The sequence below is a fragment of the Morus notabilis genome, unplaced genomic scaffold (assembly GCF_000414095.1).
Source record: "Morus notabilis unplaced genomic scaffold, ASM41409v2 Scaffold72, whole genome shotgun sequence".
Taxonomy (NCBI): Eukaryota; Viridiplantae; Streptophyta; class Magnoliopsida; order Rosales; family Moraceae; genus Morus; species Morus notabilis.
The window spans coordinates 1-13,078 of record NW_010367952.1 but is presented as its reverse complement, the minus strand read 5'-3'; the positions used below and the strand labels follow the sequence as shown (position 1 = coordinate 13,078).

The following is a 13,078-nucleotide window of genomic DNA, read 5'->3' as shown; positions in this document are numbered from 1 at the left end:
TTCAATAGATATCCAGATAATAATTCAATCGGCTTTATCTCCCTATTATCTTAGCTAATGAATATCTCTGAAATAGATCTTGAACTTATCTTCACGATTTGAATTTGAAACATGCTTCTTGGTTAGAATTTGAAATATGCTCCACGGTTTTGACTTACACAACATGTTACCGACTAGCCTCAACATATTTTTGAATTTCTTGAATATAGGCGTCAAAAATGCCAACTAATAAATCTCTAACAGTTATTATTATCATTATTTGCTCTGAAAAAGATTAATTGTTATTAGGGATATAGAGGCAAATGGCCCTTTCGTAAGGTTTTCATAAAAAAAAAGAATATAAGTTTTGTAAAATTAACAAAATGACAGTTTTTTTTATTAATTAAATAGTCAATCACTTATTGATAAATAGTCAATCACTAATTGATTTAAGGTTTATCATTGATTAACTCGATGATTTTTCATTATTAATCTACTATTAGTTAATAATTAGTCAAAATTAATTGTTATTAATTAATCAATTTCAATCAACAAATTACATGTTTATTAATGATAAATTATTCTAAATTATAATGACGAATATATCAATTACTAATTGACTAGTAAAACCAAGGGCCATTTTGTTAAAATAAAAAAAGTTCGGTCATTTGTTTAAAAAGTAAGAAATTCGGTCATTTATCAAAAAAGGTAGTAAAAAAAAGGGCCCTTTACCTAATTTTCTCGTATTATTATTATTTACTAGAGTAATAATGTTCTTATCAATACTAGTAATGAGGTATACTCTCAAAATACAGAGCTCTGGCTATGGCTATCAGTGCAAAATCTCACTTGCTGACTTCCATACAAGAATCATGCACTCAAACTATACGCATGTGGCCACTCGACAAACAACACTAAAGTTTATTTTTTCTGTATTAGTGAAAGCTCTTGGCATCGTTCATTTCACCGATTCGAGTTTTGTTGTAATAAAAAGCTCTCAGAAACAGTCACATCTAACTTTTTTGTTACAGTAAAAAAACTCACATAAAATCACATCTCAATTTAAATTAAAAACTCAAATCAGCGAACTAGACATTAATAATTTCACATCAGAATCATTTGAGACATGACATGACTAATTAAATGGTGGGACATATATAACTACTTTCCAGTATTAGACACAAGATAATTCTTAACATTCATATCAATTCTTTCAGGAAAAGCTATAGGCCGACTGAGGGTGAAAAACTTAATGTTGTTCAGTTGTTGGACAATGAAACAAGTCTCGACGAGTGTGCTAATTGGGATCTGATGGGAAATCACCTCGCAGCTAAAGAGCCAAAGCACATACGAGCCATGTATAGAAATATGTAGAAACTATGACGATTTCTCTCTCCACTATTTTTCTATTGAGTTCGTGAGTCGTGTATTATTTGTGGTTGTTCGAGTTTTAGTTTTGTAATAATCACACACATCGTGAGCTATTAAGGACGTGGCTATCATCGTGTTCGTTGGAGTGTGAGATTTAGAGTATGAAGATCATGCTCATGATTGGAGTATTGTGATGTTATTTTGTGATGACTCTTGTACCGATATCGAATTGGATTCGGCACTACCGTAGACGCTTGCCTATGGATTTTTTCTTCAAAAAAACATGTATGTGCATGGCATGTGGTCAAATAAATACAAATTAACATGGCCTTTTAGCTGATTCTTTTAGGTCTTTGGATTAAGTTAAGAAATTTAAAAATTTGACGTGAAAATAGTTCCACTTTTTCAATATATATACCTATGATACTTATTTATTTTGCTGAATAATATATACCTTTCTAATCATTGAGCATCTGATACTTAACTTTTTAATTAAGAAAAAGCCGACTAAACGATGCCATGCATTGTATTATTTAATGCATGTGTTTGAATAGTATTTGTGTATACTTTATACCAAATATTATTATTAACCAAGTACATATGTTAATTATATTTTACTACATAATTAATTAATTCGAATTTCGAGTCCCATACAATAGGTGTAACAAGACATATTATTGTTGCATCATGTTTTTTCCCCCCTCAATTTTAGGGCGAAAACTGTTTTGGGCGGCACGGACTGTACAAAAATCAGACGTTGAATTTTGCCTATTATTTTTATTTTTATTTTTTTTATAATTAATTTTGCCTATTATTTTTGTCTCCCGTTTAAAGTTGCTGCTGGAAAAAGCTGAGATTGAATTGAAAGTTTCCAATCTTCATAATTGCAGTCTTGTTTTATTTAAGCCTGTTGTTATTTGTCTTCTTGTGCACCTTTTTGACGGGAGACTTAAAAAGGAAGCTAGATTTCTACAGTATAATATATGTCTTGTTTCGAATCATAACACATCACAAGTTTTTCTTTTTAAACTTTATAGCATGAAAATCAATATTTGGTAATTAATCAAGGTCATTTGTTTAGAAAATTGAAAGAGGTTTGTTTATTATAGTATTCTCTTCTCGGTATGACTTTCGAGCTTTCATTATGTCAATATACATATATACATATATATATATGTATATGTATATGTATATATATAGTTGGATGGGATTCTATATTAATTGTGGGTATCTATAAATTAATATTAATGCATGTTTTAACGTCTAACTTAGTTTTGACCGTGTCACATGAGAACATATGTAACATTAAAATAAAATAAAATAAAATAAACTCTGCTCATTTTTACCATACAATTATTGCTATAAAAAAAAAAAAAAAAAAAAACTAATATGCGTCAGATGCTACATATCATATTTATAGTTTATTGTACGTTAGAGGGAACAATTTAGGTAGTAAAATTTCCATAAAAAAAAAAAAAAAAAAACCCCGCCCATTTTTACCAAAAAATTATTGCTAAAAAAAAAAAAAAAAAAAAAACTAATATGCGTCAGATGCTACATATCATATTTATAGTTTATTGTACGTTAGAGGGAACAATTTAGGTAGTAAAATTTCCATTTCAACAAGGACCAATGACATTTTCTCTTTCCTTACAACACACACACACAATATATATATATATATATATTGTCTTCCAAACAGAAACGGTTGAATTACCTAATTCTACAAAACATGTGCATACAGGCGAACAAAATTCTTTGAAAATTTGAGTTTAGTCAAACATTGTTTAATGAAATCCCAAAACTCTTGAGAATCTGATACTTTCTACTTTCTACTTTCTAAACATATGAATAAGCCGCCTAATTGATTCCCTTGCATTATTCAGTTCATGAATCTTGTAATCCTACTTAATAATTAATTCAAAAGCTGCTTCATTTTTTTTAACTATATAATATAATTTCTTCCTACACCAATTCTCTTCTTTTAATATAGAATATAGTTTTTATTATTGATAAACACATGGTGGGTCAATTTGATAATTGAAATGAAAAGGACTCCAATGATTTTGCCGTTTGCATATTGTCACATCATTGCCTCTCAGCTTGTGTCTTGGGCGGCACTGTGTCAGTCCCCCAGAATTCCCTTGTGATTTTGGGTCCCTCTCAATACTTGCTTCAAACCACATGCCTAACAAGAGGAGTAATTCCTCTTTGATAATTCTTTGGTCGGTTAAATAATACTATGGCTTATAAAGGTTATATCTGATTAAAATCACTTTACAATAGTATAATATATATTTACGATTGTTTTAAAATAGTATCTTCTTATTTCAATTTATCGATGTGTTTAGTTCACGCGTTTAAACTTAGGATTTTGATTCTGTTTCATTATTTTCTTTCACAAAAAATTTAAATAAAAAAAGTTAACATCAATGAGTTCTCTTACAAAATTTAAATTCAGACTTAAAATTGCTGAATTGAATTTATGAACCAAACGAGACCTATATTTTCTTGCTTGTTTCAATTGTCGTTGTTGTAGGGTAAAATACCGAACCTTAAACTTAGACCTTGAATGGGGCCCGCAAGCCATAAAGAAAGAGCATTAAATAGTCAAAATCAGCTCAGCCTTAAGAGCTACATCAGCATATAACTTTATTAGGAGTTGACTGTTAAAACTATGTACCTGTTATTAGTAAGAGGTCGGCCGTTTTGAGAAGTCACAAAGAACAAGTATGAGGTCGACCGTACCCGCAATCATAGGTGAAGAGGCTTTCCGGAGCGTTTACAAGGTCGAGGTCACACAAGAAGATAAGATTTGCTATTTGTAATTCAAATATATAAAAGTTAAATAAGGAAACCATTTTGATTTATTGTAATCTCTATCTTTTGAGAAACTATCCCAAAAGGCAATGGAAATAACCCAAATTCAAATAATGAATGTTTATGGGCTGTGACCTAAACTATAAATAAGGGATTATGAGTCAGAAAATCTCAACTTTCACCTTGAGCAATTAGTGCGTTTAGTCTCTCTAAAGTTAGTGAATTTACTCTCCTCCCCACAGTGAACGTTGCTCTAGAATTGAGGGTGAATCACTATAATTTTCGTATATTCTTGTTGTTTAATTGCTCTTTAATTGTGTTTTAGATCATTAAATTTGTGTTAATCGTTAAAAAATTCGTTATTATTTTGTTGACGAATTTTTAACGTCAACAACAGTCGTGATTGAGATTGGAGCTAGTGGATCTTCTCCATAGTGTAGTGTGCATGATTGTGAATAAAAATGCCAAACCATCTAGTCTTCTTCACAATAGACACTAAGTTTTTCTTTTATACACTGTGTGAAAGTTATAGCTCTTATTTTACTAATAAGAAATGAAACTATCAGAATTCGAATTTTAGTAGACACATTTATACACTCACACATCAAACCAGTTAAACTAACTTTAAGTGGGGGCAATAGGTACTATGCTTAATTAAAATACATACAAGAAGTGAATACTATGTACGTATTTGTTAGACTAGAAAAGATACAAAATGAATGTGATGAATATCTAGGCACCCATAGAAACATTAATCACTAATAGAATATATCTTGGATCAATACCGATCACGCCATAATAAACAATCACTCTACGTTTAGGTGGTGAATGAGTTAGTTTACAAGGAATCTGCAAACGTATTAACCGATTCTCTATAACAAATAAGTCTTCGTTTGGTACGTCCTAAGAAATTATACTGTCATTTTATTATTGGATATGGCTTTCTCTTTTAATAAGATTTATGATATGCTGGTTAGTTGTCATGATATATATGTCAAGTTGTTACTGCGATTTCTTGTCATACGTACAGTTCAAAGTTTATCTCGTCAAAACCATGCCAATATTCTGCAGTACTATGTACTGTGGTCGGCGTGAGCCAAATTCGTAATAATGTCATCAAATGATCTTTTCTTAGAATTTATCCTCCAAATGAATATATGTTCTTGGCAAAGTGAGAGACTTATCCTAAAAATAAAAATAATAAATAAATAATAAATAATCATTTGTGTGAACGAAATTTTTGTGTTTGGATTTAATTTGGGTTGTTACTTTTGACAGCCGCCTGAGAAGTTAATAGTAAAGTTTGGATAAACTCATAAACACGACAAAATGTAAGATTCGTTTAGTTCATTAATTTAAAATTTTAATTTGAGTTAAGAAGTGATTTTATGTAAGAGAAGTTAATAGTAAAGTTTGGATAAACTCATAAACACGACAAAATGTAGGATTCGTTTAGTTCATTAATTTAAAATTTTAATTTGAGTTAAGAAGTGACTTTATGTAAGAATTTTTTACTGTAATAAAAAAATTAAATATAATTATTTTTTAAAATTTTTTACTGTAATAAAACTTAAATTTTAAACTTAAATCGATAAAATAAACAGAAATCGTAGTGTATTGTGATTTGGAGGATCTAATTCTTAAGAGTCCAAAACAACCCGTATCAGCAACAGGAGACAAATTTTGGCAATTTGACAAGAAGGGTCCCACCCATTTGAATCGACCTTTTGTTTTGTTTTTTTTTTTCTTTTTTCATGTCGTCAAGAAAGTCAAAAGAGGAAGTTAGGTTTGGATGCATGCTTTTTGTCAAATTCCCACCCCTTTTCCCACGCCTCTCTCTCTCTCTCTCTCTCCTTTTCTTATAATCTGCCAAGACTTGGTCTCTATTTAGAAAACACAACGTAGAATTGCTCTCCTCGTGACAATTGTCGCAAAGCTAGAAGCTCCTTCTTTTGTCACCCTTGTTCAAAATTTTGTTATTTTCTCCTTGTGCACTTTGTCTACTCCAAAATAACTACGCTTTGGACTCTCTCCCACCATCTCTCGTTTTCTCCTCGCTTCAAAAACCATATAAATAAAGCTGCTAATTCTCATTTCCCACCTTGTGGAAATACAAACACTCTCGGCTATACTTTGTTCTTGGAAAAACAAAAAAAGCCTTTTGGCTACTTAAACGACAAAGATAAGAAAAATGATCATCGATTCTAACCCGCCTCTACTCGACCATTATAAAGCTCTTCTAGACCACTCATCCACCCTTCAAACCGCCGAATGCGACGGTCACTTCGATGGAGTGGCCGCGGAAGAATGCCAACTCCCAATGATAGACCTCAATGGCTTAAAAAGTGATGAGGCATTGGAGAGGGTAGAATGTGCTAAAGCTATTTCGAAGGCTGCATCTGAGTGGGGATTTTTCCAAGTAGTGAACCATGGTATAAGCCTTGAGCTAGTTAAGAAGATGAGGAAAGAGCAAACAAAGTTATTTGAAGCACCCTTTGAGGACAAAGCTACTTCTAGGCTCTTGAACAATTCCTACAGGTGGGGGACGCCGACCGCGACTCGTCCAAGCCAGTTCTCGTGGTCTGAAGCTTTCCACATTCCTCTAACAAAAGTTTCAGAAGAAGATTGCTATGGTGATTTTATCTCCCTAAGGTAAAAACTACACACCCTTCTGAGCATTATGCATCCACCATCTTATTATGATCTTTGACACATAAAAAAACAACACAAGACAAACATCTCAAGTTTAGCTCCATCTGCTTAGCAATTCACAAGACAAAATTCATTTATGGCATTAATAATGAAACAGAAAGAAAGAGAACGTTAGGAGAAGCTTACTTGCAACATTCTCATAAAATCTAAAATCCAAGAGACCAACTTCAATGGTATATTTGCGAAGCGGATTTTTTTTTTTTTCCTTGCGCAACTTGCTGTATGGCAATAGCAATAATACCTTTATGCAAGAGGTTAACCAACAGCATTGCTTGACAATTTCTGGCCGCAGGGAGCCGACGGAAGAATTTGCAGCAGCCATGTCAAAACTAGCAAGGTCACTTGCAGGGGTTCTGGCGGAAAATTTGGGCCACCGTAGACAAGTGTTTGAAGAAATTTGTGACGAAAGCACGTGCTTTCTTCGCTTAAATCGCTACCCAGCCTGCGCAGTATCCTCCGAGATTTTCGGTCTGGTGCCGCACACGGACAGTGGCTTCCTTACAATTCTTCGTCAAGATCACGTCGGCGGACTTCAGCTGATGAAAGACTACAAATGGGTGTCTGTAAAACCCAATCCAGAGGCTCTCATTGTCAATATCGGAGATCTCTTTCAGGTAAGAAAACAGGACACTGCATATATTCTTCTATGTAGCTGATTTAGTGCCCCCCATCAGATTAGCTTATTTTAAACATAAACATAAACATAAAAAGGTATAAGTTGACTACTTGAGTAAGAAAGGTGCACTTTTAATTGTTTATTCTGTTGTTGTCATATAACATCACCAACAACAAACAAACACAACTTTTTTTGTTGGATTTAAATAATATCGTATTTGCTCTCTACCATGGTCCATGTCTTCTAAATTATTAGTGAAACATGTGACAAGTTAATGATTCATTCTTTGGGAATCAATTGTAGGCATGGAGCAATGATGTGTTCAAAAGCGTGGAGCACAGAGTGATGACTAACAAGATGGAGAGATACTCAATAGCATATTTCCTATGCCCTTCTTATGACTCCCTTATTGGGAGCTGCAGAGAACCATCTGTCTATAGAAAGTTCACTTTTCGACAATACAGAAGCCAAGTACAAGAAGATGTTAAAAAGATGGGATATAAAGTAGGCCTATCAAGATTTCTTCTTCAGGATGAGAGTACACATACAACGCTAAAGGCAATGAAAACCATGTAAACGCCTTGGAAAGCTGACTAGAACAATAGATATAATATCAAGGCATTCGATTGAAGAAGCCCGCACTTTGCCTCGAGTTCATGGAATCATCCTAGGTTTATCCTATGTTATAGTAGCAGAAATATTTTCCATTGACAATTTTCACTGAAAGAAACAAAAGATAAGAAACAGTACAATAGCATACGTGATGTATATCAAACAGGCCGCGTATATACTATATCATATAAATATTTGTTCCAATGTTTAGCTGGACTTTGAGACAAATAAATATATCTTATTTGCTTCTCCTCGAGAAGTCGTCGAAAGGATTGCAGTGGCGATGTTCTTTACCAGGACATTCAAGTTATGTTCATTTCACAACTTAAGTCATAACTTAAGTTATGACTTTAGTTGTGTATGTGAGAGAAAAGCACTGTAATTAAAAAGTTAAATTTAAATTTTGTGAGAGAAAACATTATAACAATAAAACTTCACTTGTGACTTGAGTTATGAAATGAACAAGCCCCAAGGTTTTCAGGTAGACAATAATCCTATTACCTTCATCCAACTGCAAAAATGCAAAGATGGTCACTGTTGTATCAAGAATAATTGTTCAATTACCGAGAGCATACAAAGTAGCAGCAAAAGTAAATAAATAAATAGCCAACAAAAAAGCATATACAATTGATAGATGTTGGCAAATACGACACCATCTCTTACAATGAGGTCAGAATTGAGATTGTGATGGCATAACAAATGGCCATCTCTTTTGGCACCACGGTCCCGTGATGCTTTACGTCATTAGTTTTCAGTGTTCTATACAAATTATTCATCAGATGTTTTCTACGATCATTTACATAAAAATTAACCATATTCTTAAGATCAGTAACAAAGATCAGAAGATGGTAATACACACCTAGGTAAGTATCACATCCATGAGAAATGAATCTGGCTAGTCAACTGCCCAACTCACCTCGTTGCTTTTAGTATGGCGTAATATCACAATGTTTTGCAGTTTAGCAGCATGCTTGTCTTAGCAGTTGCGAATTATAAAATCTTATTCAGTCCAGAAACATTGCCAACTTGTCTTTGAGACTGCTTTTTTTCTTTACTGAAGGGGCTATTTCTTTCTTACTCTGTATCCCAAAGTCCTGCGAAAAAGCAGCATCCTCAACTACAGAATCAGTTTTCTTCTCCTCTACGGGTTTTCTCAACCAAGGACCTAAAAACAGATCTAGCATGTCTTGAGCAGGATCCCCTGTTGCTCTGGTAGTTATAGCAATTGTTTCGGTAGAACTGTTTAATTTGTGCGAAGCACTAATATTATGTGTAGATGATGATTGACAGTAGGAAGCACTAGTATCATCAGTAGCTGAATGGGCATCATTACAATCTTTTGACTCCTTCCTGGGAGATAATGTCGCTGGAGGTCTGAATCTAGGTTCACTTGTTCTCTTTGCTGCTTGATCTTGGTCCGTGTTCTTATCGGTTCGGACATACTGCATCAGAGAGAATATTATTAAGGGTTTTTGAGGAAAAGAAGTCTTTAAATTCAACTTTCTATCCAGCTTGGAGGATACGTATGGCAGGTTCAACCTATTAAGTGCTCTTCTGCATGAGACTCGAGTAGGAATGGGATGGTGTTTGACATTCTAAGGGCCCGTTTCGTATATGGTTTCAAACCACACTTCGTGATTGTGACTTTTGAAATTCATATATTTTGTGAGAGAAAAACACTGTAGCAGAACCAAGACCATAGGTTTGCACTGTAGCAGAACCCATATACTAAACATACACTAATAATATAAGAGATTTCTTATCACATTAATGAAATATAAACAACATGAATACCAAGTAAAAGAAAAAAAAATCACCTCCTCAGCAATGGTCATTAGATCTTCCATAGTCAGTTCCACATCTTCATCCTCACTTAGAGGCCGAATCTCTACTTCCTCGCTACTTTTAAAATCAAAATCCTTTGTTTTTTGTCTTTTCTGAGAAGCACATTCCAAGGATTCTTTCTTAGTTTTGATATTCTTCTTCGCTGGAACCTTTGCCGAAATCTTATTTTCAGACTCTGCATCTTTTTGTTTCACCTTCAGTTTTCTTCTACTCGTCTTACATTTTGCAAGAACATCAGAAGTTTCAAACAACTTTTCCTTTTCAGGACGCAAGCTCTCCTTTCCGGGATGTATCCTTGTAGTACTTGGATCAGAATGGCGATCATGAGACATGAGTTCTTCCACTGAGTGCTTTTTGTTTACTTCTACATTGTCAGAGTTCACCACTTGACCAGGAGCAGAGATCCCCAGCATCCATTGTGGTAAACGTCGACCACTTCCGCCATCAGGAGCTACTCCAACCATTTTTATAAGGATGCCGGAACCATATCAGGTGATAAATTTCTAAGAAAGCAAAGAAAATAAAAAATTACAGGACATTCTAACACCCTCACTAGAACAAAGTAATGTACTTGCAGAAACTACCAAGCACTAAAATTCCATACCAACACAGCTTTTCCATCTTCGCGTCTTTCCGTTAAAACATAAATACATCTACAAACTCTCCTTGACGGTAATATCCTTCCAAATGTTTCCATACCTATCTTCTTTTTTCAGTGAAACTAAATGCAATTTCATAACCAGAATTCAATATTATCCTCTGACTCCCTTAGAGGTTGCTATAACTATGACTTCATAACCAAAATTTCCCTTTTACCAAATAATAATTTATAGAAATTAAGGCCCTGTTTGGAAGTTGGATTTTAAAAAAAATCAAGGAAAAAGGGGAAACAATAAAGGGGAAAAAAATTTTCAACTTGTTTGGAACCTTAAGAAAATTTATAGGAAAAAAAGTTAAAATTCACTCAAATTTTTTTATCTCTTGTTTTAGTAGTTGAAGAAATTCTCCAAAAAAAAATGAAAATTTAAAAAAAAAATACATTTTAATATTTGAAAAACTTTAAAGGAGTTAGTGTGAGAGGGGTACGACTGTCATTATTCTCTCTCCTTACTTTCTCTCTCATCACTCTCTCTCATCAATGGCATTTGATTTTCTCAACATTAAGTTTCCAAATAAATTTAAAGGCCAATAGAAAAACCAAAGCAATATTGTGATCGTGAAAGAACAAACTTAAATGTCCCACAAAATCTTTTGTAGGACAACATGCAAATATGTACAAATAAGAAATAAGAAACAAGAAACAAAGTACCAGTAAGTTCTAAACTATCCTTGCCTACATGTTAATCATCCGTCTTCTCAAAATTTACTAGTTAGGCAATATTATTAAAGAGATGTGCAAGGAAGGCAGTAATCAATCAATCTTAATAAAGGAGATCCCCCATAGATTTATAAAAAGTTTAACAGATAAAGACTTGAGTACAATCTGAAAAGAAAAGAAAAAGAAAGAGAAAAAAAAAAAAAAGGTAAGTGTGTTATCATAGGAAACAAAAAAAGCAGACCTGTTCAACAACTTACATATATAAAGTAGATGAAGATAGAATAAAGTCTAAACGGAGCAAAAATTATGTGGCTCTATTGCTACTAGATTGGTTGTGGTTGGTGGGATCACCTTCTACCTTGTCCCTCTTACTGGTTAATATGACCCCTTATAAATTTAACTTATAAGGCTTAAGCCAATCCATCACAGAGTCACTCATTTTCCATTCTAATTTTCAGCCCTTTAATTTTCATTGTTAAGTTTCATTTTGCACCAAAAATATCAAGAAAAAAAAAAAAACACACAACAGACAAGGTTTAAACATAATCTATGACTATAAGAACTATTTTCTTCATCAATCAAGCACAAACAGATCAAGTATTCAGCACTCCCTCCCATCAATCAAGGTCCTAATCTTATCTTACCTTTGTGCGATCGAATTCACTATCTGTTCTCCTCCATCAAACAGCAAAGAAAACAAAAACCAAGGAATTTTAATAGAAACTAAATTGGCCGATTACAGAAAGAAAACTTATATACCCTTTTGGGAAAATAGAATCATTATTTGGTTTGGAGCCAGCAACTAAACAAGCTAAAAACAACGGATCAGAGAGAATACAAACCAAGCAATCACTAGATTTCGTAATCAGGCCTAAAAAAAACAAGTAATCCTAACTTAATACTATTTCTTTCTTAAAGAAAGTGAAACAGAACAAAACAAAATGAAAGTTAATCAACCCCATATCAATTTAACACAAACCGTCGCAGAGTCGGCCTTCGCATTAAAATTATCAAAATTTAATATACACATTCTCATGTGAAAAAAACTTGATAATTGGAAATTTATCAAAATTTATGATAAGCCGAAACCCTGAATTGAATGCAACGGAATTCACATACAACAGCCAATCACTATTTAATTAACACTAACAGGAACGACTAGAGAGAGAATTAAAGAGTTACCGCGGGAGCTTCACTCGGCCGGCGTCGGAGTTCCACCCGCCATCGGGGTCAAACCCTAACAGAGAAGAAGAAGAAGAGAGGGAGAGAGAGAAGTAAAGAAGAAGAAGAAGAGGAAGAAGAAAAGCTAGCGAGAAAAGGAGACGTGAAGAAGAAGGGGAGAGAGAGGACAGCACAAGAGAAGTGTCGTGAAGATTTTTGACGAAAAAAAAACAAAATAAATTATAGTAGATGGGTGGAGGGGTTTTTTTTTTTTTTTTTTTTTTTTAGAATTTGGGTGGAAAATTTAAATCCACATTTGTTAAATTGTGCTTACTGAAACAATTTTCTGTATTACTCAATTTTTTTATAAAAAAAATAAAATTAAAAACAATTCTTTTAAAAGCAGTTTCATGATATTTTATAAAATAAATATTTTTATTTTTTACGTTTTAAAATAATTAGATAGGAAGGTTTGTAGAGAATGCCCAAACGACCTTTCTTTACCTCCTCTCTCAATTAAACAAACAGTAATCACTTGTGCTGAATTTAAATTTAACATTTCAATGCTTCTGTGATGGTGTCAGCTTCACTATTCATGTAGTGACCAAGAAAATCTCAGAATTTTAATAATGTAATTCATGTAT

At 33.3% G+C, this 13,078-nt stretch overlaps 2 protein-coding genes across 2 annotated transcripts; one reads left to right on the top strand and one right to left on the bottom strand.

Annotated features, from left to right (window-relative positions):
• Window positions 1-6,178: 6,178 nt before the first annotated feature.
• LOC21398069 (gibberellin 2-beta-dioxygenase 8) lies at window positions 6,179-8,321 on the top strand. The gene is made up of 3 exons (XM_010113969.2): window positions 6,179-6,822; window positions 7,175-7,496; window positions 7,802-8,321. The coding sequence occupies exons 1-3, from the start codon at window positions 6,362-6,364 to the stop codon at window positions 8,072-8,074; spliced, it is 1,056 nt and encodes a 351-aa protein (XP_010112271.1). The 5' UTR covers window positions 6,179-6,361; the 3' UTR covers window positions 8,075-8,321.
• A 465-nt stretch (window positions 8,322-8,786) lies between these two features.
• LOC21398068 lies at window positions 8,787-12,576 on the bottom strand. The gene is made up of 3 exons (XM_010113968.2): window positions 12,456-12,576; window positions 9,928-10,458; window positions 8,787-9,552 (listed from the first exon to the last, which is right to left on the bottom strand). Exons 2-3 carry the CDS (start codon window positions 10,417-10,419, stop codon window positions 9,115-9,117), a joined length of 930 nt encoding a protein of 309 aa, XP_010112270.1. The 5' UTR covers window positions 10,420-10,458; window positions 12,456-12,576; the 3' UTR covers window positions 8,787-9,114.
• Between the last annotated feature and the right edge of the window lie 502 nt (window positions 12,577-13,078).

Bases quoted from the DNA above. Each gene is read 5' to 3' on its own strand.
- LOC21398068 (XM_010113968.2), bottom strand. From the start codon at position 10,419: ATGGTTGGAGTAGCTCCTGATGGCGGAAGTGGTCGACGTTTACCACAA. The intron at 9,553-9,927 runs GTGATTTTTTTT...TCTCTGATGCAG, and splicing joins TAATGACCATTGCTGAGGAG to TATGTCCGAACCGATAAGAA.
- LOC21398069 (XM_010113969.2), top strand. From the start codon at position 6,362: ATGATCATCGATTCTAACCCGCCTCTACTCGACCATTATAAAGCTCTT. The intron at 6,823-7,174 runs GTAAAAACTACA...TTCTGGCCGCAG, and splicing joins GGTGATTTTATCTCCCTAAG to GGAGCCGACGGAAGAATTTG. The intron at 7,497-7,801 runs GTAAGAAAACAG...AATCAATTGTAG, and splicing joins ATATCGGAGATCTCTTTCAG to GCATGGAGCAATGATGTGTT.